Source organism: Cimex lectularius, unplaced genomic scaffold (genome assembly GCF_000648675.2).
Source record: "Cimex lectularius strain Harlan isolate CLEC.00 unplaced genomic scaffold, Clec_2.1 scaffold128, whole genome shotgun sequence".
NCBI lineage: Eukaryota > Metazoa > Arthropoda > Insecta > Hemiptera > Cimicidae > Cimex > Cimex lectularius.
In genome coordinates, this window is record NW_019392876.1 from 412,878 (window position 1) to 439,653 (window position 26,776).

Here is a 26,776-nt window from a genome sequence, read left to right on the forward strand (position 1 = left end):
ACTCCATGCCTCTCCATCGCTAAGTTCCTAGGATTTAAATTGAGATACGACGGTTTTTCCTTTTACTTCACGAACGGCTTTAAGATCGAGAAGCTGTGTGCTGCTGTTGTGCTTTTGTTAAAAAGGTATGTACAGTTGGAGCGTCTCGGAAAAATAGTGGTTGTTCTTTGGGTACACAGACACTGGCTGGAAGACAACGGCCCACCCTCCAGGCTTTACGAATGCTATCACATTTTCTGACGCTCAACGAACAATAAAAAATTATGAAAGAAAGGTGCACAGCGTAAGTCGACCTGGTCGTCAGAGAGGCTAGATGGCCATCCCAAAGAATTTAAATAGCGGAAGGATCATCTTAGCCATGTTAAAAATAGGTTATACACAGTTGATAAACAGACCCCTATTTTGAGCCAAAGCCGCCTCTGCCCTCAAATGTCTGTCATTTAGAGAAATGTAGTGATGTATTCACTTGAAGGATGATGATCTTTGGCTCCATATAAACAGCGAGTCGGTTTGTTTTATTGGAAGAGAACATGGTAGATATGTGTTTTGTTGTTTATTAGAGTGACTGTATACCCTGGGTTATTGATGGTGATGGTGATGAGGATATCGGGGGTTTGTGCTCCCCAGGCATTGAAGCCTTGTGGCTTACCGTACCTTCCTAGTTCGCTAGTTCAGTGCAATTGTTTCAATCCTTCTTCTCCGAAGTATTCGGTCATTGTCTGTTGCTGCTACAATTTCATTCCTTAGGTTTTTCTGTATGATATGTCCACATTGGACCGTTTCTTGGCATTCGAAGATGGGTAGCTGTTTCTTCCTCCTCATTACATAATTTTCAAATGGGATTCATCGTTATATACATCCATGTTATGTAGACGTTTTCTCATATGTCAGTGACCGATTAATAGTCCTATCACTCCTCTGAGTCTGGCCCTTTCCAAGTGCAAATCTGAGTTTGCCAGTCTTGGTGAGGGCTGCTTTAGCATAAGGTTACTTTGTCTAGCGCCCCTAGAGTATACTTCACTTTTTATTTTATTTGGATCCAATCTGTAATGGGGGATCTGTATTTGTTTTTGTTACCCGAAGTATTGTTTTTATGAAGTTGCAAATCTTCCTCGGGCCAGTGTGTTTGCTTTTTAGTTACCAAAAATTCCTTTATGTCCTGGCACTCAAGATATCACCAGGTTGTTGAGTTTCCTCAGGTTTTGGAAATGTATTCACTGACTAATTTGTTGTGATTTTTTTACACGCTAATGCCAGTGTAACTTCTTATGAGATTTTCTAGGGCACAAGCATTGATGGCATGTAATTCTGCCTGAAAGACCGAAGTGTACTTTTTTAATGAGGTTGGTTGCTCATATTTTTGGTTTGTACAGAAAAACTCCCGATCCGGTTCCTTCCTTTGTTTTAGAGCTATCTGCATACCATATCATTGCATTTATGCTCTCCTGAGTTCTTCTTTTCCTTTATAGTCTATTGATACTTTAAAGAATGTTGTAAAAAATGCTTCCGGGATCATGTAATCATTCCCCATTTATAAGAATAGGTGTCTGATTTTATTAATTGTGGTTTGTGCCCGAATTGTTTAGTTCCCATTCAATTTGATTGTTTTTGTAGCTTAAATGGGCATTTCCTAGCTTTTCGTTGTATGAATGTTTCCAGTGTAGTAGGTTTAGCAGAGTTTCATGAGTGCATTTTTAGGTGTTGTTCTCATTGCCTCTGTGATATATAGGTTTGCTGATCTTTCTATGGTGCCTAGTGTTTCGGCTGCTTTTTGTTGAGCTTTGGTCCACCATAGATTAGATAAACATATGGGCTTATTATTGCGGTGTGGGCCATTTTCGTTCCACTCGGACACCCGAGTCACGATAGTTCAAGTGGTTAGAGCAGCGGCGTATTTAGCCGAAGGCCGTGGTTCGAATCCCGCTCGTGACACTAACTTTTTCATTTCAACCAAAACCTTACATAAAAAGATTAAGTAATTAAAAGAAGCAATTTGGTCAATATACCACCAAATATAATGGATTTATGAATTATGTAAATTAACAAGTGATTTCTATACGTTTCTAATTTATTAATGGATCATCTATCTAAAGCGTCTGTATTACAAGCTGAAGTTTTTTTCTCTGGCTGAAGGCAGCAATATTATTTCTCAAGAATTTAGGTTTTCTCAGGTCACGGTAATCATTTCTTTTTCGAACAGTGATAAATTCGTGGTATAAACGAGACTGCCCCTTGGAAACAGCGGACATTCCTAATGTTACAAATTCTCCAGTATTAAAAAAATAAATACCGAGTGTAGTCATTACACATTCCGCTTTGCTGGATACAAGAGCCAGAGAGGCAACGGGCACGGTGGAATTTAAAGGATGAGAAACGGCACGACGACCTAATGGTGGAATGGATACTGCGTAGCTGCAATAACATAGGATAAGGGTCAAGAGACACACTTGAATCCGGAGCTTAGGTTATATAAAGGTTTTGTTAGGGCGGCCTTACAACGTGAGCGACATCAACCTACTTTCTACGCCCCCGCCCACAGTAATACAGAGCCTCGTAACTCTTCAATGAAATATGAATGAAGGTCACTAAGATTTGTGATCTACCGCACAAACGAAGACAAAAAAATTAAAACGTTGTATAAACACAACCTCAGGCGTAATATAAAATCTGGCTGATATCCAGTATTGAATAATCCCTGAAACAATATTCATAAAGTAGAACGAAACTTTATTCAGGATCGTAGACGGAACATGAAAGACGGTAGAAACGACTGTCCTAGAAAAACACCATTTTTCTTTCAATATTAAAAACAATGAAAATAATATAAACTGCAAAAGAATGTAACAAAACCAAATATTGTCAGTTTTGTCATTTAATGTTATACAATTTAAGTGATAGCCGGTTTTTGTACAAAGGTGTCTCGTCGATACTGCAGGAGGATATCCGACATATCAAATTGGGCTAAAATATTACCATTATCCATAGTCTGATTTTCTATTGCATCCAACATGTTATGTTTACTATAATTTTACCCAATTTTTTCAATAAAACCTCCCTGTCTCATCAAATATAATTCTTGTTTACATTTGATTATATTGATCAAAAGACCCTTATGAGATTCACTTGTGATTTTTACTTTAACCTTAAACAAAACAAAAAAAAAAAAATATATATATATATATATATATATATTTAAAATATAGGCATTTACGAGTTTTCAAAATTTGTCTAAATTTTAAGTAAGATGATCTTGATTCTGTAAAAACTGACAGATACGGCTGTATTACTCTTTTGTACAAAAGAAAACGTAAGAAAAAACAAAAGCTCCAAAAAATTCTTGAACATTTTGGACAGTTCATTGAAAGTTTTTGACAATTTCATTTAATTTTTGACGCTTTTTGTGTTTTCTTGTGCACAGTTTTGTACCAAAGCATTTTTTTTTCTCTATGTATTACTTTGGTTATTTATTAATAGAAATTTTAGAAAAAAATGAGTAATTTTTGTGAACTATTTGTATCTGAAAAATCTTTAGAATATTAAAAAATATAAATTCACTAATTACGTGGTCCGCTTGACCAATTGATATATTACACTTTATCTAAATTAAAAACCTTAATTAATTAAAAATTATTTAGAAATTTAAAGAAAATTAGCACATAAATGTTAATTTTCCATTGGTAATAAATGACCCTTGAGAAATAAAGCGCATGTGAGTAATGCTCATGTCTGCTAGTATTTACAGTACCAAGAAAATTTTACTTAAATTTTAATCCAAAAATTAGGAAACTCGTAAAAGTTGATCTTAGAAATGTTTTATTTTGTTTTTTTTTAAGGTTTCAAAATAATCAGCCTCATAGGGTTTTAAATTTTCTTTCCAATGGTGAAATCTAATTTACAGTAGAGTTAAAATTTTATGAGTTACGGGGTGACTTTATGGAATAAAGTTGCGAAAGGTGGAAGTCTCTTGAAAAGGACAGTCAGGCCAATAAGATTAGAAACGACCAAACAACAGGTCGTACAAAAGTCGTTCAAAGAAGAACCATGAATAATTAAACTATTAAAATAAATAATGAAACATTGCCTTAATGTTGAAACTTAGCTGAATCTTATCTGCGGTGTAACCAAGACAGCAAAAAACTGTGGACATAAAACTGCATCGTAATTTTGTTTGTTGGAATTACCTTTGTCCCATGTTTTTGAGAACAAGGCGTACGCCATTTAAAAGCGGAGATTTTCGCCTAAAGCCCACGTATGTTTTCACAGTGAAGAGGTTGATCGATGTGACCCACCTAATTGAAAGGGCACACTTTGGATTTATACAGAAAACATGTATGTGTTATGAAAACAATAGTGTATTTTCCTCAACGATTTTTTTAAATTTTCTTTTAAAAAAGTTTCCAATTTGGAAACAGTTGGCATCGAGATATTTTGGCCTATGTATGACATGCTAATCGATTTGTCCCCTACATGAAGGGACCTTGGCTTAATTCAGAAAAATATTGGCTGTTGATATCAGCGAGAGATTGATATGAGAACAGTACTCGGTCATATTATTGTATATCGTTTATTGATTATTTGCTGTTCGGAATAGTCCATAACACTGCTGGGCCTTCACCTATTTTGTACCTCGGATCATTTCAATGAGCGTGTAGGATGTTAATCGATTTGAAAACTGTCTTTGGATACAGCGGCTGTTCTCTGTTACCTGCTCGGATTGTTGCCCACTCAGAATAGACCATACAGGGTTGAAAAAAGTACTTTTTGGCAAAACGTTCACGCGTTTGTTCAGTAGTTCAGTGAAAGGTTGCTCGATTAATTTCATAAATGAAATATTCCTGGTTCAAAACGGTTGAAAACGTGTACATTTTATGAGAACTGTTTTAAGTCCCTACAGCGATTCTCATCGTCACATGTTATAATTTTTTCCGATTGACCGACTGAATAGACCATTGACGGTTTACAAACAGACATTTTGGCCTAAAGCCCTTCTGTCCAGCATAAGACAAAAGTTGATCGACACGTTAAAAATTATTAAGGCAGCATAATTTGCCTCGAAACAGAACACAGTAACAACACAGTAAATATAATAGCATTGCTGTTATTCTAGGTCCCATATTTTTCGAATGTTTCCGATTTAGAGTAGGTCATATGCGGTTAATAAAAGCACATTTTGGATGACATCTATCGTTAATGTTTACCTCTGTACCTCAATACAAACACCGTGTAGGTTGTTACTAGATATAAAAATTGTATTTCCCAGGATAAAACGCAAGTGAATGTTTTAGCCCAAAAGTTTTGCAAATGCGTCCAGCAGGTTAATAAAAGTTTATCGATGCATCCGACCAAATTCGATGGCCATACTCGTGCTTTGACTCTATACAAAGAACGAGTAGATATACATATAAGGCGATATAAAAACTGTTCTTAATCACAGCAGAATTCTCTGGGTCCGCTGTTACGGTTTGTAAAGACGTCTAGGTTCTAGGTATATTTGTTGTCCATAATACATGTATTGTGTTAAATATTTTATAAAAATTTTGTGTTTGAAGGGTTATAAAGATGGAAATTGAGTACAACATAGACCCTAATTGGTTTTTACATAAACGACGCAATGTTATAATTCCATCAGTTTGTTACGGGGGATAAAACCAGTCGTAAAAAAAAGTTGCCACCTAAGTGTAAAATGTCATACAAGGGCGCCAATTACTACGTGCCGTTTACCATCGGAGTTGGGGGATAACCATTCTTCACTTGTCTGATTACTTCAATAATCCGTCTGTCTGCAGTTGGGGATGGAGTAAATTCCAACATCTGAGGAATTGCTTTTTATCCCGGCCATCAATTATTTCCTCAGGGAAGCTCAAACAAGGGGTCGTTCCCGGTGAGGGGAAGGGCAATAAACTGGATTCCTGACCTTTTTAACAATACTGGGTTAGCACTTTGCTTCAGGAGTAGAAATATGAAAAGATTTTTTTTCGTTCTTTAGCAAAACTTAATAAATACGACTTATCGTGTTTATCCCAAGGGAATCAATCTGATGAAGAGTTGACTAAATGATGATTCAAAAGATGATTATTTCTGAAAAATCAGCACACCTTTAACTATCCATTAACATGTACCTAGCGCTTTTTAGTTTTTAAATAAACAATCTTATTCGACGTTTTTTTAATCAAAGATGATGTACTCATGTTTAATGATTGTTTATAATCGCCATCTTTTTCAAACAAAAAAAAGTTCCTCTGCGCATTTTTCTGGTGTAATTAACGTGATCTTTATATTTACAACTTGTTGACTAGAGTTAATTAATTATTTTTTGATAATGTAGCTTAATCGTAACGGAACAATATGGGTGAAATATTCGTTTTTGTTGGATTAAAATAAAGCCATTCATCCAGTATAATGAGTCCGGTGGCTTTTAATAAAGCACTCCTAAATCGCGTTGTCAACTCTGAAAGAATCGACCGTTTTTGTACTTTCATTATTTTTTTAATAAGCCATGAATTAATTAATATAAATAGGCAATTTATCAAAAGCATATTTTGAATGGTAACTTTGTTCGTGGAAGGCCGTTTTCAAGCAGATTGAAAACAGTAAATTTACATATTTCTATAGCAAATTCTAATAAATTTCTTGAAAGCTTATTTTATCATCAAAACTCAAAAATCAAAAGTTTGTTTTTATATTTTTCTCAATGGAATTTCTAAGAAAATAATTATGGAGGTTTCGAATTGGCAACTAAACTTTCAGGAAATTAGATTTTCCTAGTTCTTGTACCTAACTCAACCCTGTCCTTTAGGTTCATTATTACACTTTTTATTGGCTATTAAATCTTCAGAGCGGATGTTTTAATCGATTGCCCTTGTTGATTTTTCTTATAACAACTTATAACTTATAACTAGTTGCTTCGTTTTACTCAGCGTTAGGGTTCTTAATCCTCTTTGCAGTACAGGTTTGACAAAATATATTAATGAGACTAATTACACAGTGGATTTTGAAAAAATAAAAATAATAGAAAAGGAAAATAACAATGAAAAACTACTGTGGCTAGAGAACGTGTATAAATTTGAAAAATTATAAAAGTATTAATGTACATAAAGATAAAAATAAGATAAATACTCAATACTGTAAAATTATCGGTATNTATATACAGGGTGTCCCAGTTCCTTCTGACGAAACTCAGGGAATCGATTTTACTCTTCGTTTGGAACAAAAAATGCCCAGGAGAAAATTTTCGGAAAGTTCTCTATTTTGAAGATATTCGTCAATTTAGGTTTTTTCGACTTTTCACTACCTTAACACATAAAAACGCTTACAACTTCCAGAATGTTGAGACTACAAGAAATCCAATTACACCATTTGAAAGGACGCTAAATTTTCTGTAAGATACTTCTTTGCAATAAACTGAATGGCATAAAATGTTAGCCAATATCAGTTGGAACAGGGGGGGGGGTAGAAATAAATCAATTGGAACTCGATTTGTAAAAAAAATGACACATCTGCAATCTCACAAAAACCATACCATGCCTACAATAAAATGCAATGGTTCTTCTTGTAGTAAGCACCTAACAACAATGAGGAACTTTTCAGAGGAAATGCTCAAAGTGTTTTCCCTCTTCTCGAATGTATAACTGACTTTCTGGATTTCTATTACAAAGCGAGTTCTAATTGATTTATTTCTATCCCTCCCTTCAAATTTACCTTAGCTCACGTTATCGAACATTCAATTGTTATTTTTCAACTCTACTAGAACGTTATTTAAAAATCTGGATATATCAACGTAAAGCATATTAGATGAAAAAGTTTTTGTGAAATTTGACAAGTTGTAGGTATTTCTTTGTAACCTCAGTGCAATCATGACCAAAATTTTAAATTTTGTAATTTTGACATGTTCCAACTGATATTGGCTAACATTTTATGTCATTCAGATTATTGCAAATATAAGTATCTTACAGCAAATTTAGCGTTCTTTCAAATGGTGTTTGTAGTCTCAACATTTTGGAAGTTGTAAGCGTTTTTATGTGGTAAGTTAGTGTTTATAAGGTAGTGAAAAGTTGAAAAAAACCTAAATTGACGAATATCTTCAAAATAGGGAACTTTCCGAAAATTTTCTCCTAGGCATTTTTTGCTCCAAACGAAGAGTAGATCGATTCTCTGAGTTTCGCCAGAAGGAACTGGGACACCCTGAATACATGTAGGATGTGAAAAAAGTGAATTTGTATAATTTAAACAATGTTTATAAATCCCAGGCTCTGAAGATGATCTCAATAATGATCAAAACGTTGGCACGATAAAAAAATGATTTTTTCAAATCTACGTCACACCAGACCGCATCTCAGGATCTCCAAATAATCATTAACTTACGGTCACTAAACACCACACACTAATTCTTATGAAAGTATGTTTTTGGTTGTCTATGGAATAGAGTGGTTCAAGATAAAAACTAAATTTTAACGACAACCTAACGGATAAAATAACAACTTTATTATCAGTATATTATAATATAGTATTTTATAGATTATATGTAAACTTATTTTAAAAAGTTTCAACCGTACTAAAACTCATCTGTTACAATAAAATTTTACCAATGATTACTGCAACGTAAATTTTTTTACTTTTTAAATGTAGCTAATTGTAATTTTTGCATAGCTTTAACTTTTCATGTAAAACTCATTACTCATGGGTTTAACAAGGTTTTCAATCAGAACTTTACACTCCCATTTGGATTTTTATCACAAACTTTATCACAAAATTTCAACACTTAAGTTTCATGCTGAACCAGTACTGGGTCACTTATTGGGTGTATGTTCTCTCGAATTTATAAAACCAATAAATATTTGTCGTTTTAATCGTTAGTCATAATATTGTTTAAAATGCACGCCCAACTGCTTATATCACAACGCTATGGAAAATTTACATATTTAGAATAATTTATTAAAACAGAATAATTAATCATGCACCAACTGTTCTAGCTGTTTGGAAGGAGATTATATTCAAGCGTATATGGAACTAGAAAGCGCACATCTCACAGATTTGGACACGCCTACTGGTCTTCTATGTTCATCTCTGCCGACCTTGCCTCACCTTTTGTACAGCTCTGGCCCATTTCTAGTCCTCGAACTTCACACAACTAGGCGTCCCAAAAGCGCCAATTATTCCGGTTTCGTCGGCACTTTCAGATTCCTGGATACCAGTGAGTACTATGTTACTAGACATTATATATAATGAAATGGCCGAGGTGATATAATAATAAATATATTAGTATTATCGGTTATTGAACGTATACTGTTGTATGGAATTTTATTTTTTAACAAAACTTTTCGACCCCATGGCATGAGTCCTCTTCAGTGGTAATTTAAAATTGTCTATCTTATAAAAAATATCTTTTTTGTTTACATTGGTTTTTAATTTTCAAATATATTGTCCTAGTAAATTACGTATAAGATTAAAAACCGATGTAAATAAAAAATGTTTTATAGATTCACTAGTTTTCGTGGTCCGCTTGACCAATTAATATCTTTCAATTAATTAAGGTGTTAATTCTCCTTAATTAATTGAAAGAATTAATTGGTCAAGCGGACCAAGAAACTAGTGAATTTAATAAGTTAAAATGGTGTATATCTTCATTAAAGCTCTCCGTGGCCATTTCATTTGTCGCCGAGAATCAAATAGATTACACGACATTTGAAAAATGGCAAAAAGAGGGAACGTTCAAAAGGTGGGGTTAGAATGGAAGTTAGTGTCCGAGTGGATCGAAGTCACGGTAGCTCAAGTGGTAGGGCAACGGCATATTTAGCCCGAACGTCTTGGGTTCCAATCCCGCTCGTGACACTGACTTTTTTATCTCAACTAAATACCTTAATTAATTGAAAGATATTTTATTGGATTGATACTTTTAAATTAACACTGAAAATGACTCATGTCATGAGGTCGAAAACGGTTTGTTAAAAAATGGTATTTCCATGCTGCAGTATATGTTCAAGAAGCTACAATACAAATATTAAAGTTTTAACATAAACAGCAAAAATATTAATTTATATTTAAAAAAATATATAAAGTTTATTTTATTTATTTCTTTTTTGTTATTACATACTTTTTATTTATTAGTTATTATTTGATGTGGGAATCAATTCTCTGGATAATAATTCTTTCATAGGCGCAGTAAAATGGGACGCTACCCTCATGCTTAGATTGTGAATAAAACATAAAACTGAATTCCAACTTCGAATGAAGCCAAATGTAATATTCTCGTCCGAAGTACTTTTTTTACTCTGTACCGTTAAAGATATATGTTACAGGGAAACATTTCGGAACATTATCAAAACCCTTTTTATACTATGTTATTTATTAAATATCGCTAAAGCATATTCAATTTTATTATTATGTTGTCCTAACACGCTAATGTGTAGCGTTATATAATGAATATCCTTGTATGTATACTTTTCCGTAATGCGGCGACCGATCACACACTAGAACTTCGATTTTGACGCGTTATATTTTATCCCAGTTTTCCAATTAAAATACCATAGAGGGGCCGTAATGGTTTCACTGCATGAAATATATTGAGAAGTTTAGAAGGAAATTGGTCGGGCTTAGAGTTACAGAGTTAACCAAGACTTCAACGACACCTGCGGTAACATGTTTCATTTAATAACTGCACTAAAAAGAAAAGCGGTGTGTATTTTAATCTCGACTTCGTGAACTTACTTTTATATATGGGCTAATTATTTGACTTATGATGGCAACTCAAATTAAACGATTTTCACAAAACGTCTTAAGCAAATGTGGTTGAATATGGTCTTACAGTACCACTGATTACTGCGCTCCACCTGCTGCATTATAAATTCTTGCTTCGTATAGCTGTAAAATGGCTTACATATAATAAAAGCGAAATCTACATGAGCTTCTTCTATATTTTTAACAAATGACAATTATTTTTCTTTATTACAAAATCTAGATGCACACCGAGTCCCAACTGTCGAATAATATGATTATTAGCCCGGTTTTAGTGGCTAGAGTTCTTCTACGGTTATATTATTCATGTTATCACAAAGCATTTTTTTCTGCGGATAATTATAGCGCCCCAGTCTATTGTTAGGTTCATTTAGGTCTCGTTTTCCTTTTTGGTTTGTGACAAACTGTCATAAATGTAGGTTGAGTTGCAGAGTTGGTGTCCGAGGGGATCGAAGTCACGATAGATCAAGTGTTAGAGCAGCGGCATATTTAGCCGAAGGTCGTGGGTTCGAATTCATCTCATGACACTAACTTTTTCATTTCAACCAAGGACTTACATAAACAGATTAATTAATTTAAAGATGTTATTTGGTCAATCGAACTACGAAATCTAATGAATCTATTTTCCTACGTTCTCTATGATTTGAATTGAAAGAAGCAAATTGGTCAATCAGACCACTAAACATAATAGATGTAATATATACCATTTGTTTGATGCATCTCTACAACTAGAGTTACAGGTACAATTTCGCTAAAAAAATTATAATTACCAAATATTTAAATTTACAAATTTATTATTTTAACAATAATTATTTTTTGGGCAAAGAGTGTTTGTAAAGCATAAAAGTGCGTAAACAGTGAATTTTTATAGAGCAGTTTTTAAAAATACACAGAAACGTTTAAATAGGTCAACGGAGGTTCGAATCCAGCACGTAACATTAATTTTTTCATTTTAACCAAGAACTTACATAAAAATATTAATTAATTGAAAGAAGTAATTTGGCCAATCAGGCCACTAAACATAATGGCTTTCACAAATTCAATTTGTTCAATCCAGAGATGTACTTTACGGTCAATTGAGGAAGAGGAAAAAAAGGATTCCATTCAATTACGTGGAAGGTAGGTTATTGGCCGTAACTTTTTTTTTATTAAATGTGACAATATTTTAAAAAGGAAAACATATAACAGCAAAGTGGGTCAACCAGATCATTATGAAATAACACATTTTATAAAACCGATTTTGCTTACATTGGTATTTAAGCTAGTTTAAAATAGCATAACTATCTGATTCGCTACCACCTTGTATCAATGCATCTGATTTCCGAGTTTTATCAGTGAAATATTTAGTGGTAAGACAAGCAAATGCTGAATTAAGATTAATTAAATCATATTTATTTAGAAATCGTGAGATGCGGTCTGGTGTGATGTAGGTTTCAGAAAAATATTTTCTTTATCGTGCCCACGTTTCGATCTTTATTGAGATCACCTTCAGGGCCTGGGATTTACAAACATTGTTTACATATTACAATTACATTTTGGATGTGGAAAAGTGAATTTATACAATGCAAAATATATTTTATATATTCNCCTGTAAACGTAAACAGAATATTTTATATAGATTTTTTTTAATGAAAACTTAAAATCCTGCATTATTTTCCGGACAACCCAATAGTTAAATTTGAGAAATAGCCTAGTAATTTGGTCTAGTAAAAATGGGCAGTAAAATTTTAATTATTTTGGTAAACATAAAATTCTCAGATACTTAACTAAGAATTAAAACAGATTTCGACTATAAATTTTAAAAATTATTCGACATATTTTGTCGTTGAAATTGGCTACAAAATTTAAAATTACATAACAATTTTAAATAAATTTAGTTAAATAACAGTGTTATTTACGAAAATTTTCTGCAGAGACGTATACCTTAGAACTATTTTCTGCTGTTGAATTTTTAATTTATTTCTAGCGTTTGGATAATAGACTTTATATATAATATGAAATCTTTTACAAAAGTTAAATATGTTTTGTCATTATTTTAGCATACCTTTTTCATATGCATTATATGTTACGGTATTATTATTTGTTATTTTTTTGATATAAATATTAACTGCCAATATTACACTGACACATTGGATGTTTTGACCGGTTAAAACAGTGTAAATGAAGTACCCAAGGAGACTGAGGTTTTGGTTCTGTTTGTCAGTAAGTATTATTACGTCGGAGACACGGGCCGCATGTGTATTCGGATTATTACCTTTGTTGCAAACCACTGGGGGCTTTAGGCAAACTCGTCAATTGAATTTCTCCTGTTTGCAACTTGGAACGATTACGGCTCTTGAATATTGATTAAATCAGCGTGTTTGCTCCTTCCTCCATTTTATTTCAGTCATTTTTTTTACTATAAAAGACCGTAATATAATTTAACTTAAGAAAAGAAAAAGCCTATCTAAATAAGAAAATTTTTAAGATTATGGTGATGAGACTAGGTCCTAGTAGTCACAGCAGTCCTCTTTTCCCTGGAGTGTTACTTTTTTTATTGATTCCCAACCCTTTCTTTTCCTAAAGAAATGTCAGACATCAAAGAAAATCAAGTTGTTAAAATCTAATTAAGCCCGTCGGCCGAGCAATTGGGGCTTGAATTCTTTAAGGAGAAATCGGTTTGAAGTTATTCGTGAAAATAAGTATGTAAGTTTAAATATTTCAGTCGTGTTTAGAACGTGAAAACAGCACAATAACGCAGTTAATATTTGTTTCTAAAGTACACATATCAATAATTCAACTAGAAATGCACAAAATATTCCAATATTTAATCTGGTGGTGTGAAAATGAATATTGTAATTGTTTCCATTACAATTATTGCTTCTTGTGTTTTAATTCTTATACATTCGTCTTAAACTTCCAAACAATGATCAATAGATACTGCCTCAAAACCTAGAAACAAAAAAAAAATTTACTGTCTTATTAGGAAACAAAACATAATTATTTTTTGAAACATTTGGAACAATAACATTAGGGGTATTTCAAATAATACAATTTCATAACCACAAAACTAGCAATATATGGATAGAAAGGTAGATAGAAAGATAGATAAAGAAAAATAGAATGTGTGTGAGTGTGTGTGTGAGAGAGAGAGAGTGAGTGAGTGAGAGAGAGAGAGAGAGAGAGAGAGAGAGAGAGAGAGAGAGTGTAGGAGGGAGAGGGGATAGCGGGAGGAGAAGTGATAGGGAGGGATAGTGAGTGAACAAGAAATGGTACAAACATTGATAGAGAGGGAATAAGAGTATTTATAGGAGGGGGTGGGAAAAATGGGGGTGTGATGGCGAAAAAGAGCCTAAAGAAAGTTCCTGAGAAAAAAATTAATAATTGTTTAAATTGAAATAAATATAATAACTGTCTCAAATAGAAATATAGTGAGTGCGTGTAAACAGATATATGTGTTATTAGTATATTGCTATTAAATTAAACTTACTTCCCCCGTAGCAAACGTTGTATTTTTCTAACTCGCATCTGCTTGGAAATGTTTGGTAAGTTTCGCTAATATTATCGTAGCCGCATACAAAAATTGGACTCAATTGACACCTTTCGTTGCATAGGTTGACTGAATTGCATTCTCCAACGTGGACGAAAACATCTGAAAATAACGATTTTGAAATAAATAGAACAGTAGTACGAGAAATAAAACTTATGTTAGGTCCTTTTTATCGATAAAATGTAAATTTATATATTTTACATTTATATATAATTATTATTATTTAATAATAGGGAAACTGTTTGAAGATTGATTTTATAACTATTGTTTAAAAGTATTGCAAGATTTCTTTTGATTTTACTACAGTGATGCTTCCACCCCATGATCTTAATTTCTGGCGATTTCCTTTCATCTGGTAAACAAACGAAAAGATAAATTTATTCTGTTACGGTGGGTGGAGTGCTGTTATAAAAAGGAAGGTAATATCCTGCAAATCTTCGCTTCCCTCTCACCCTTCGCTGACCCCTCTCCGGGGCTTCCGCTCAAGGTAATTTTTTTGTCTTGTTTTGTTTGCTTTAAATGTCAACAGTTAGAAACGGCCGTTTCTTTCTTACTACCTCTATATCGTATTTTCTTGAACGTTGTTTCAGTCGGAGGGAATTAGGAAGAAAATACGGTATAACTAATAGGACTTGGTCTAAGACATGGAAATATGTTTATTTTCATAAGTAATACATGTAGTAAAAAACAACCTCAGATGTTCTTTGCACGAAATATAAATTTAGCTACTTTTAAGTAAAGTGACGGTTACGCTCTCCTACCAATAATATTGTAAAGTACTTTTCAAAATTAATTTTAGTTTTATTTATTAATTTCTTAAATTTATTTATTTATTTTTAACTGGAATGATTTATGGGCTCTAAAAAATAGGATCTTACAAAAAATTTAACTATTTGAATTATACTTTATGTAAGGTATTGGTTGTGAGAAAAAAGTCAGTGTCACGAATATTTGTCGCCGTGAAACGAATAGATTACACGACATTTGAAAACTGGAAAAAAGGAGGGAAAATCCGAAAGGTGGGGTGGAGATAGGAAGTTGGTGTCTGAGTGGATCGAGGTCACGATACCTCAAGTGGTAGAGCAGCGGCGTATTTAGCCGAAGGTCGTGGGTTCGAATCCCGCTCGCGACACCTACTTTTTATAGTTAAGTATTCATAAAGTTTAATTAATTGAAAGAAGTTATTTGGTCAATCGGACTAACTCTAATGTATTTGAATTATGTAATAAAATGCAAAAATGTTAAAACACTTCTTATGTTTGAAAAACGTTTTTATTTATTTTTTTATTAAAAAAAATTTATAAATAACTTCTTATACTCGTAACTATTAATGTTAATATAAAATAATTGATTATATATGTCTATTTTTTTAAACAATGTAATATCAGTCATAATATACGTAAAAAACGTTATTGGCTCACTGCGAAATAAAATAAAGACGAAAAGACAGCTTTTTATTTTTAATTTATTACAGAAACTGCCAATCGCTGTCTTCGCCAAAAATTCTACAACCCAGTCCTAAATTTGCCTTTTGTAGGCAAACGAATCCACAAATTCCACTTTTCAAGTTCCATCGTTGAACCATTACTTTTTTGATTGAGACGGTTTAATCCGGTGCTTTGTATATTATTGTTACGTAACAATATTTTAGATTTGCAATGCCACTTACATTGTGTGCATTAAAAAAAGTACATTGTGCCTTAATCGCTCCGCATAATAAATCTAGGCCCATTTTCCAAAGTGAAAGAAGAATGAAAAGTGAGAAAGATATTTTAGGATAGGAAGATGGGCAATGGGCAATTAGATAAATAAATATATTATATAAATAGATAGATAAATATAGATGATGTTTCGGATAAAAAAATTTGACGAGAGAGAGAGAGAGAGAGAGAGAGAGAGAGAGAGAGAGAGAGAGAGAGAGAGAGAAATTGAGAGAGAAAGATGCATACACGCTAGTTAGATAATAACGTATATTAATAGGTACATAAACAGAAAAAATGGATAGACAAAAAGAGTTATTGCGAGAAAGGAAGTGTATGTGAGCAAAGAATATAAAGATAGATCTATAAAGTGAGTGAGGGCAAACGTGAGCGAGAAGAGAGAGACATAATTAATTAATGGTAATTAACAGTTTTGACTGATAAACATTACAGTAACCAATCATTAACAAATTCTATTTTATAGAAAGTGTGATATGACTAATAGAAACAAAGGTATTTGTGTTTCTCATAATGTATTGGATAGGCAGATTCTATTTTAATATGATTTTAAGAATTTATGAGTGTATACTCGAAATAAAATAAGATTCCCAAATTTAAGTAGAAATACCATTGAGTACTGTTTTGTAATGCGTAATTGTATAATAATCTAATTCTTGATTTCCTATTCATAATTCGAATTTTTTATTATATTTTTTATTATTTTTTTATATTTAAGATGTCAACCGCGACAAGGATGTCAATGTTATGAAGCCATATGGAATCTATGTAATCTATCTATTAATATAATTTGTAATTCATTTGCTTTATAATGCCTCGTCTTTTTTTCTTGAAAATATTTTTAAATAATGTCAGAAGTTGGCGAAATGAACGACTGATATATAGAAATGCATCGCCTTCATCAGGCAATTAGAATGAATACGAAAGAAATTTTGACTAATTTAGAAATTTATGAAGGGTTTGAGACATGTACTGTAAAAATTTTATTAAGAACATTTTATTTTGTCAAATAGGTGGTTTATTATTTAAAAGTTATTTCGTTTAGTTGAAATGACAAAGAAAATGTTATGTTTATGTAATGAATTCAACAAAAATAATAGTAGCATAAAAATCCAAAAAATTTAAGTTGTTAATACGTTTATTTATGAAGAGTAAAAGTGTTTATTAAATTAACGGAAACGCTTACCCACCTAAAAAAAATATATATACATACATACATATATGAAATGTTTTAGAATTACTCAATGTACATTCATGGGATAATAATCCATCTAATTTAACCAAATTTCCGTTGCACTGTTAGTTTCATTACTACTTATTAAATTTAAATTAAAAAGAAAATTTTGTACTTACTGTTAGAACACCTCGCTGAATTATCAAACGTACACTTGTTGCCATATGTTAACAGTCGGCCTTCGCAAAGTCCGCAGACTGGATCGCGAATTTTCGCGCACGGTGTTGCTTCAGGGCACAACTTATTACAATTAGCAGAAACGTTTACGATCAAGACCATCACGAGTGCTGTTTTAAAATAATATTATAATAAACAAAATCAATATAAGGTTATTGAGAATGAAGTACAGACCAAATGGTAAAAGAATTCCTGTTCTACTCATGTTGATGATTTGCTGTTCTTTATCCCTTCAGAGGAAAATGTCGACAGAACGAACCCACTAACAATACTTTATATACTGAGGATAACTAATGTAACTAGGGCAAAATAACAATTAGCAATTCTTTATTTAACTATTTTATCTATTATTTGTCAATGGGAACATTCGGAGTGAATGACCAACTGCAAAATTAAATTAAAGGTTGTAAAACAAAAAATACATAAATTATGTTTTCTTGAAACAAATTAAAATTAGTAAAAGGTCGAGTTTACGTTTTCTGGTTTCTGAAAATTTAAAAATATTCTATTTACACACCTTGAATAATGTTAAATAACTCTATGATTATTCTCTATGAAAAATAACTATCGGTAGTCACAACTATTTTTCACAATAAAATACAGTTATAAAGTTATTTATATTTTTAATGCATTATTACTATCCTAATGATTTGTTGTTTAAGCTCAGTTATGTGAAACCCAACATAAACTCACTCAAAAAGGTAGGGATGAAAAAAAAAAGGTGATAAATGAATAATAGAAAAGGAAATTATTTTTGACAAGTATTTACAACGTAATGATATTCGAGGAAGTTACTAAATAAACGTTTTTCGTTTATTTTTATCTTAAGAAAACAGTTGTTTTCCTAAATGAGGAAAAAGTGAGATCAAAAAATTTTTTTAATTCACTAGTTGTCGGGGTCCGCTTGACCAATTAACATCTTTCAATTAATTAAGGCTTTTAGTAGAGATAAAAATCATAATTAATTATTTTTAAATGAAATCAACCTTGCTTGAATACATATGATGTATAAAAGTACAAAGATACTATTTTCTTTTTGGCATTTTGATAGTGACGAAACTGTAAAAACGACAATTTCACTAATCAGTTTTTTTTAAACTTTAATTTTAAAGTGCCTTACATGAATACGCAATAAATTCTTTTGAGAAACCTAAAAATTACCAAAAATGAAAATTAATAATTATTTTCGTCGGTTAAGATGCATAAAATGTTTCATATACAGATTTCGGAAACTGCCTGAATTTTGTTTCTAATTGTAATCAGAATAGATAAAAAAGAAAATATATTTGTTAAAATTATAAATTATAATATTTAAATAAGTATGTATACGTATTGCTATATATTTTGAAAATTGGATAGACTACTATAAACATTAGACTGGAATGTTTTGGCACACATAACATAACATTTTAAAAATATAATTTAAAAACAAAAGAAATTACAAATTTATTTGATAAGATGCTAAAATACTTTCTGAAAAAATCGTAGACGACAGACTTATTTTACTAGATACCATTAATAATAAACAATATCCAATTTGTTTTATAACAAAATTTATTATAAATTTTGGTCTTGACTTTTTGTGCTTGCTGGCTTCAAAATTCAAAACGTTCCGAAAGGCTAGTAAAAATTTGTAATTTAAAATTTTAATGATGAATTTTAAAGAAACAAAAAATAGTTTCAGGGTATTTCCAATCTATAACTATATTTTCGTTTGTCAGTTTGTAAGCATGTGTGTATTCTGTCCTTTTATATATTTTGAAATAAATACATTAGTACGTTCTTATATGCGTTTGTACTTCTAAACGTCTAAATGTAATCAGCGTAATATTATTATAGAAAAAAGGGGGCGTCGGCAGCTCCAACGGTTTAGTAGTTGCCACGACGCTCATAAATTGTAAGGTCCCTCGTTCGATTCCAGCTGCCCTGCATTCGAACCCGACCTTCTTACACCTTTTGTATTTTCAGCATTTCTATATTTTTTCGATAATTTTTTATGGGTGTTTTGAACAGCGGAGGTCATTTCTGGGTGTCGGTTTTTTTTTTTTTTTTTTTTTTTTTTTTTTTTTTTTTTTTTTTTTTTTTTTTCAAAAAGCCTATAACTTAAGCAACTCCATCGAATAATGTGCACATTGTAATAATCTTTCTAAAATGAGAGAATACCTCAGGAAACACCATATTTCACTTGCCATGAATAACGTTTATTTAAAAGTTATAACATTTTTTTAAAATCTGATGATTAAAACAAATCTTTGTTAGCATCGGGATGACATAGGCAGTTGGAAACAGCTGCGTAACCTAAAAACATAAAAGACGATATATGATAATCATTTATAGTTTAAGTCCGATAAAAAATATTACTCACGATCATAGTATTGATAATTGAATCTTCTCATTTCGCATTCATTTGTAAAGTTTTTAAATTTACGATCGTTCCATGCACATCGTGGTTCATATTGCCGAGTACAGAAGCATGGAACTACTGTGCTACAACTTCCGCTGTGCTGAACGTCACAGTCTGAAAAAAAATCAACTTTTTACAATGCTTGCCAAGTCTTTTTAGGTTTTTAAAAGCTTAGTCATTTTTAAATATAGCGATATTTAGTTCCTTACATTCGTCATTATGGGAGTTAAATTCATGCATTGCCTCCACACTTGTAAAATCTCTCATCACACCGTTGCAATCCGCGCAAACGTTACGGGCCGGAGCTTCAGGGACGAATGTCGCTCGGACGACCAGGCAAGCCAGCCCTAAAACTGTGCCAATCGTTCAAATATACGGGAACGAATTGTTACAAGCTGATTACTCACAAAGAACAAATCTGCTGAGCATGTTGCCAAATCTTGAGAAGATGTGATATACTCTGAAAGGCAGTACCGTTTATATACATGTACAAATTACAAGGTGAAATGTATTCAGATTTTTGTTATTGTTTCTTTATGGTGCCCTCGACTACATTAGATGCTTCATATACTTTGCAAAAGAGTAATTGTCTTATCTTAATAGCTTACTGAGTACGAAAATCCTTCAAAACATTTTCTAACGTTTTTCCTCAAGTTTTTATTATTCAATTATATTTTATATTTCATTGTACTCAAATTGAAGAAACATGCGTCAAAACGTTGTTATAATATAAAACCAAACAATGTCTTTTATTAATTGATTAAAGAGTTATTAGCAAGCTTATTAACAGAAATCTTATTTACGTCATACAACTTTTTTGATAAGCCTCCTTAGAAAATTGAATATTAATTATTAAACATCGAGATTTTTCGACTTTTATTTTGTTGTAAAATATCTTGGAGTTGGATTTGACTAGGCTAAAATCCGCACATACAAAAATACACCGTAAATACAAACGTGCTTGATTTTTTCTGGAAGGATAATTCATAATTTGATTACATAATTTATGTCTATTAACAATGATGTTAGACTTGTTAAAACGTGGTTATATTCTAACTGTTTAATTTCAAATAATGATAAATCTAACGTCTTACATTTTGCATTAGTAAAAGATTAGTTTTAAAGAGCTTTAAATTTTGTTTCCATACAAGTATTAATTCATTTAACTGTAACTGTTTCCCCATACCAATTACAAATAATACTAAATATTTAGTAGTTATATTAGTCTCTAGGTTAAATTTTAAGTTACAAATTGATTCTTTGGTTATGCGATTGTGAAAACTTCTTTACAAATGAAGTTTATTAAGAAAGATCCTAAATTTAAAATTGTTAAAATCAGTTTATTATGCTTTGGTTCATTCTATAATTTGCTATGGGATTGTTACATGGGGTGGAACCAGTAATTGTTATTAAAATCCATTAATTATAATTTAAAATTCTCTCGTGAGAAGTATTCTTTCCACACCTTTTAGATTTAATACCAATCAACTATATGACATTTTTCATGTTCTGAAATTTAAAAAATTGTTTTTAAATCGTTCTTGTATGTATGTCTTTAAAAATAACCTTTTTGCTGAATCAAACAATGAGTATCAAACAAGACAAAAAGAAGCGACCTATTTTTATATCCAAAGTAAACACTAATTTTTACTTCAATTTTTCATTAACTGCTGTTTATTTATAATCATAAAATTACTTTTAACAAATTCAATTCTTATTATGATTTAAAAAAATTTATTACTGTAAAACTTTTTAATTTATAATTTGAACTTTCTTTGTGGTATATTTGGCATCATAATGCAATTATGGTATTATTTAATTTCTATTTTATATTTATTTGAATTAATTGCGTTTTATTTTATTTTTGTTTTCTCTCTTCATTATTTTGGGTTTTTTCTTTCATTTATGTGGTGATATACACCTTCTTAGTCCTTTCGATTTAATTTTTACCAATTTTGTTCACTGATATACCTCCTGCGACCTGTTACAAGCGCTGCTTTTAGGTGAAACGCGAAAATGTGCAGATTGGTTAAATAACTTACTTTTACTTATGGTTTTATTATTTTATCCTTACATATTTTTCTCTATTTATGTTTTTTCTTACTGTAGTGCTGTACTTTTCGAAAATAAATTTATTATTATTATAGTCCATCGGCATATCCGGTGCTTGCTATTTACAGTAAACTGCAATCAGACCAGAGAATTCCTCACCCCGGGTGCTGGCAGTCGGCAGTCAGACCTCAGATCCGTCCAGCCATTGTTGGGCTTCAGGGGGGTGGGTTCAGCTCCCAACGTAAGCAGTTCCAAACCCACCAACTCACTTTCATTCTTAAATAAATTCATTCATATTTACATACCATTTAATCAATTAGGGTGATGGAGTACTAGAAATTTCTCCTTCACGCTTTACAGGTATTATATAAATAACCTAATTGAGGGTGAATGGGGTACTGGATATTCCACCGTAGACCCTCTCACATCACCATTCACGCGATTAAATACACTCACTTTCAAAACAACCTTTATACATATTATACAACTTAACCGAATTGAAGGTCGATGAATACTCGATATTCCGCCATCGTCCGATCACACATTCACGCTAATAAATACATACAGTCTCAATACAAGTAGCCGTACTCATGCAGAATTCGTAAATCTGGTGGATACCTGCGCGCTCTATGGAGCCAAGAATTGCACCTTTCAATTAGGTGGGACAAATTGAGCAACCTTTCTTTTCATGCCAGACACACCGCGGGCTTTGGCCTGAAAGTAAGTGTCCATATGTCAACCTCGTATTGCGCATTCTTAATTGGTTGAAAATTACCCTTCTTTTACGAGTCATTACAGTCTATATCATCGGGCATTGAAACACTGTCTATTGTTCTTTAACAAAACGGCATTATTGAGGACCTGGTGTAATCTAAACGATACTTTATTTCTTTCTTATTTAGTTGTAAAACATTTTTAGCAAATAAAACACTATTTATTACTCATGAGCATAACGGCATTACACGATGTAACTTAAATCACTCACATGGTGGTGAATTTTCACTGAGTAATAAAATTTCCGTCGTAAATGAATGACAATTTATATTTATTCCTTAACTGAAATTACACAGAACGTAATATAACGTCACCATTAGTAACGCAAATAATATTTATTGCTCATTAGCATAACACCATTACTCAACGAGTAATGCCCTATAAATTAATCACATTGTATTGATTATATCAAGAGTTGTAAAACCTCCTTATAAAATGTAATATTAATTACTACTCATTACATACTGGCATTATCCAAGACAGAATGAAACGTAGGTGATTCGAGATTTATCGACTGTTATTTTGTTATAAAATATCCTTGGGAAATGAAACAGTTTTTTTTTTAACAAAACGACATTATCCAAAACAAAACATGACATAAATCAATCTCATTTTAGTCAATTTTTTTGGCATTGACCTATTGTCCTCATCCATGCGAATAATTGTTTAGTTGGTCATTTACAGCAGTCACAAACTACAACCAGTTCGTTTTATAAAATCGTCCAAAGCCCGATAAACGCTGAAGTTTTCTGTATATTTATTTAGAAATCGTGAGATGCGGTCTGGTGTGATGTAGGTATCAGAAAAACAATTACTTTATCGTGCCAACGTTTCGATCTTTATTGAGATCATCTTCAGGGCCTGGGATTTATTGAATTGTCAGTCAGTGAATTTATTTTGATTGAATATATAAAAAAAATTATTTTCCATTATATAAATTCACTTTTCTACATCCAAAACGTAATTGTTATATGTAAACAATGTTTGTAAATCCCAGGCCCTGAAGATGATCTCAATAAAGATCGAAACGTTGGCACGATAAAGAAAATGTTTTCTGAAACCTACATCACACCAGACCGCATCTCACGATTTCTAAACAAATATCGATTAACGGTCACTAATCACCACACTTTTCTGATATATTAACAATTTGTAATTTGCAATTTTGCATTAATGGAAAAGTGTCTTTCTTCCAAATTTTTTGCAGTACCATACGATATGTTCCGCGTTTTCAAGTTGGTTGCACACCGAACACAGTTCACTGTCGTCCTGTCCAATCATGTGGAGGTATGCTTTACAGATGCCTTGGTTTGAACGTAGTCTGCCTATTGTGATAGTGCTGAACCGCTCAAACCTTGCTCTGGTGAATCAAGGTTTGCAACCGGCCTTAGGCAAGATAGATTTATACTACTGTCCAGTCCTTAAAGATCTGTATCTATTCTGTCACGCTTCAATTGATCTTATTTTAATAACATTGATGTGGTAATGTGGTATTTTAAATTCTCTATCTATTACTGGTTTTTTTGTAGCTGCCTTGGCCAGCTCATCAGTTTTCTTGTTTCCTATCAATGAACAGTGACGTCTTACCCATAGGAATCTATTTGTTTACCTTTATTCCCGATAACGTCTAAACTGTTAATAATTTTAATTGTCAATTCTGAACTGTAAGATTTAGAAAGGTTTGGAGTCGGTATACTGGTTAATACACTTCTACAGTCAGAACAAATCAACACCTGATTGTCGCCGATAGATTCTGCGTATTCGAGAGCCATAAGGATTGTGTACGATTCGCATGTAAAGGGGGAGCTCTCATAGCGGAATGGTACGATGCATATTTACTTTTGGAAGCGTCATAGTACGCTCCAACCGACTTTCCATCCAACTTGGAACCGCCGTGAAAATAACAGTTGCGTTAGGCCATGTTTGGCGGATCAGTTCGCAGAATCTAAAGTTTACTTCATAACACGGGAATTCGGCAAATTAGGCAGTATAACCAAATGGGATTTTTGCAATGAAGAGAAGAATTGAAGCTGAAATAGAGGAAGTCTATTGTTTACATTGATTGATTGATGTAATCTAGGACATTCCCACCCTAGGGTGATCATTAATGGGTGTCTTTTTTTGGCCAATAGGGGGATGTTAATACATCAAACATTAATTTAAGAACAGCTGGTGGTTTAAGGAATAGGTTTTGAGCACATATTTTTCTGCTAATCATTTTCTTCTAATAACTAACGGGGGTTCATCAGATTCACTATTTTTTACTAAATTTTTATTCAGTTGTAAATTAAATACTATTTTATTACTCATTTACAAAACGATATTACCTGAATATAGTGGTCCTTTTATTAATTACATCATAAGTTGATAAATTTCTTTAAAAATATAATGTTATTTATTACTTTGATGAATTCCACTTAGTAGAAGGGTAGCAATTCTTTGCTCCAACAGCTGACTGTCGATAGAAATTTCCTCTTCCGCATTTGTTTACAAACTTTTGGCATTATTTTCTATTTCTACGTTTATATCTTGCTTTTCTTAAATTTTCTCAATACCTGTGAATTTTCATATGCGGTACTCTACCCATATATATATTATGCAGGGTGGGCGACCATGACCCGAGGGGTTAAACGCCTGTAGACTCGTACCCCATCCCTAAAAGGTCCGGGACTTGGTCGGTTCACGTGTCCTGCATAAACTTCTTGGACTTGTTCACAAACCCCAAGATTTTGGACCATTTTATCTCTGGGAGTGACCTCGATCCACTCGGACATCAACTCCCCATGAGTTTTCCCTGTTTTTGCCATTTTTCAAATGTCGTGTAATAGGTTTGGATTCTCGACGACAATTGAAATGGCGACGGAGAGCTTTAGTGAAGTGTACTTCATTTTTAAATCATTAATTCACTACTTTCGTGGTCCGCTTGACCAATTAATACATGACAATTAATTAAGGATTTTAGTTGAGATGAAAAAAACTCATAAGGTGGGGTTGAGATGGGGAGTTGATGTCCGAGTGGATCGAGGTCACGAAGCTCAGGTGGTAGAGCAGCGGCGCATCTAGCCGAAGGTCGTGGGTTCGAATCCCTCTCGTGCCATTAACTTTTTTTCATCTCAACTAAAAACCTTAATTAATTTTTATAAAATATTTTTCACACCTTTCAAATGTGTACCGTCAGGTTATAATGGTATTGCTTATCTATCAAGACCACAAACACAAACCCCAAATGTGTTTAAATTTATACAATGAAATAAATATAAACTATAATAATAAATTAATTAATTAACAATAACTTAAATAAATAATTTATATAAACATGGGTAGCCCGTGCACCCTGGTTCTCCAAAGCAATTAATATAACCAAGGCATTTTGCATAACGATAATAAGGCTAAGATTAAATCACGGATTGTGTAATGGATATCTCAACAGAATGAATATGATCCCCCCAGCAAAATGTCGGTCCTGCGAAAGATATGAGGATCTCGAACACATCATCACGCACTGCAAAATTTGTCAACATTCCTTTGTACGACTCTCAAATGCCAAAGAAACGACACTTCAACCTTCCCCCCCAAAGATGCTGAGATTTAATATCATCAACAAATTATGCGATTTTATTACGAGTTTTAATATGAGAGCGTAAATACAAATAAACAAAATACTTTATATAACCCATTTATGTTTTAGTAGTGAATTGACCTAGTTACTTCTTCCAATTAATTAATCTTTTTATGTAAGGACTGGGTTAAGATAAAAAAGTCAGTGTCACGAGCGGGATTCGAACTCACGACCTTCGGCTAAATGCACCGCTGTTCTACCACTTAGCTGTCGTGACTTACATTCTCTCGGAAACCAACTCTCTATCTCAATCTACTACCGTTCGAACCTTCCCTCTTTTTACCATTTTCAAATGTCGTGTAATCAGGGTTCGATTCGCAGCGACTCACGAAGTGGCCACGCGGAGCTATTTAGTGAAGTGATACTTCTTTTACTTATTATCTTATTCCATTTACGTTTTAGTGGCCAATTGAACAAGATACTTCTTTCGATTAATTATTCTTTTTAAGTAAGGTCTTGGTTCAGATAAAAAAGTGGCAAAAAGAGAGAAAATTCGAATAGTTGTAGGTTGAAATGGAGAGTTGGTTTCCGAGAGGAT

At 32.5% G+C, this 26,776-nt stretch overlaps 3 protein-coding genes across 3 annotated transcripts in view; 1 reads left to right on the forward strand and 2 right to left on the reverse strand.

Moving 5' to 3' along the window:
- The window catches only part of LOC106669465 (suppressor of lurcher protein 1-like), a 185,284-nt gene that overhangs the window by 52,526 nt on the left and 105,982 nt on the right, over positions 1-26,776 (forward strand). The window contains exon 5 of the mRNA XM_024228964.1: positions 8,970-9,190. Coding sequence (XP_024084732.1) covers positions 8,970-9,190 — 221 coding nt within the window. The remainder of the gene's footprint in view (positions 1-8,969; positions 9,191-26,776) is intronic.
- On the reverse strand, positions 13,157-17,620 carry LOC106669496. The gene is made up of 4 exons (XM_014399021.1): positions 17,564-17,620; positions 17,332-17,499; positions 14,201-14,362; positions 13,157-13,662 (listed from the first exon to the last, which is right to left on the reverse strand). The coding sequence occupies exons 1-4, from the start codon at positions 17,592-17,594 to the stop codon at positions 13,622-13,624; spliced, it is 402 nt and encodes a 133-aa protein (XP_014254507.1). The 5' UTR covers positions 17,595-17,620; the 3' UTR covers positions 13,157-13,621.
- On the reverse strand, positions 19,569-20,294 carry LOC106669497. The gene is made up of 4 exons (XM_014399022.1): positions 20,201-20,294; positions 20,003-20,146; positions 19,755-19,907; positions 19,569-19,687 (listed from the first exon to the last, which is right to left on the reverse strand). Exons 1-4 carry the CDS (start codon positions 20,220-20,222, stop codon positions 19,629-19,631), a joined length of 378 nt encoding a protein of 125 aa, XP_014254508.1. The 5' UTR covers positions 20,223-20,294; the 3' UTR covers positions 19,569-19,628.

Bases quoted from the DNA above. Each gene is read 5' to 3' on its own strand.
- LOC106669496 (XM_014399021.1), bottom strand. From the start codon at position 17,594: ATGAGTAGAACAGGAATTCTTTTACCATTTG. The intron at 17,500-17,563 runs GTCTGTACTTCA...ATTTTAAAACAG, and splicing joins AGGAATTCTTTTACCATTTG to CACTCGTGATGGTCTTGATC. The intron at 14,363-17,331 runs GTAAGTACAAAA...CGTTATTTTCAG, and splicing joins TTCAGCGAGGTGTTCTAACA to ATGTTTTCGTCCACGTTGGA.
- LOC106669497 (XM_014399022.1), bottom strand. From the start codon at position 20,222: ATGCTCAGCAGATTTGTTCTTT. The intron at 20,147-20,200 runs GTGAGTAATCAG...CGATTGGCACAG, and splicing joins GCTCAGCAGATTTGTTCTTT to TTTTAGGGCTGGCTTGCCTG. The intron at 19,688-19,754 runs GTGAGTAATATT...TTATGTTTTTAG, and splicing joins CAATTATCAATACTATGATC to GTTACGCAGCTGTTTCCAAC.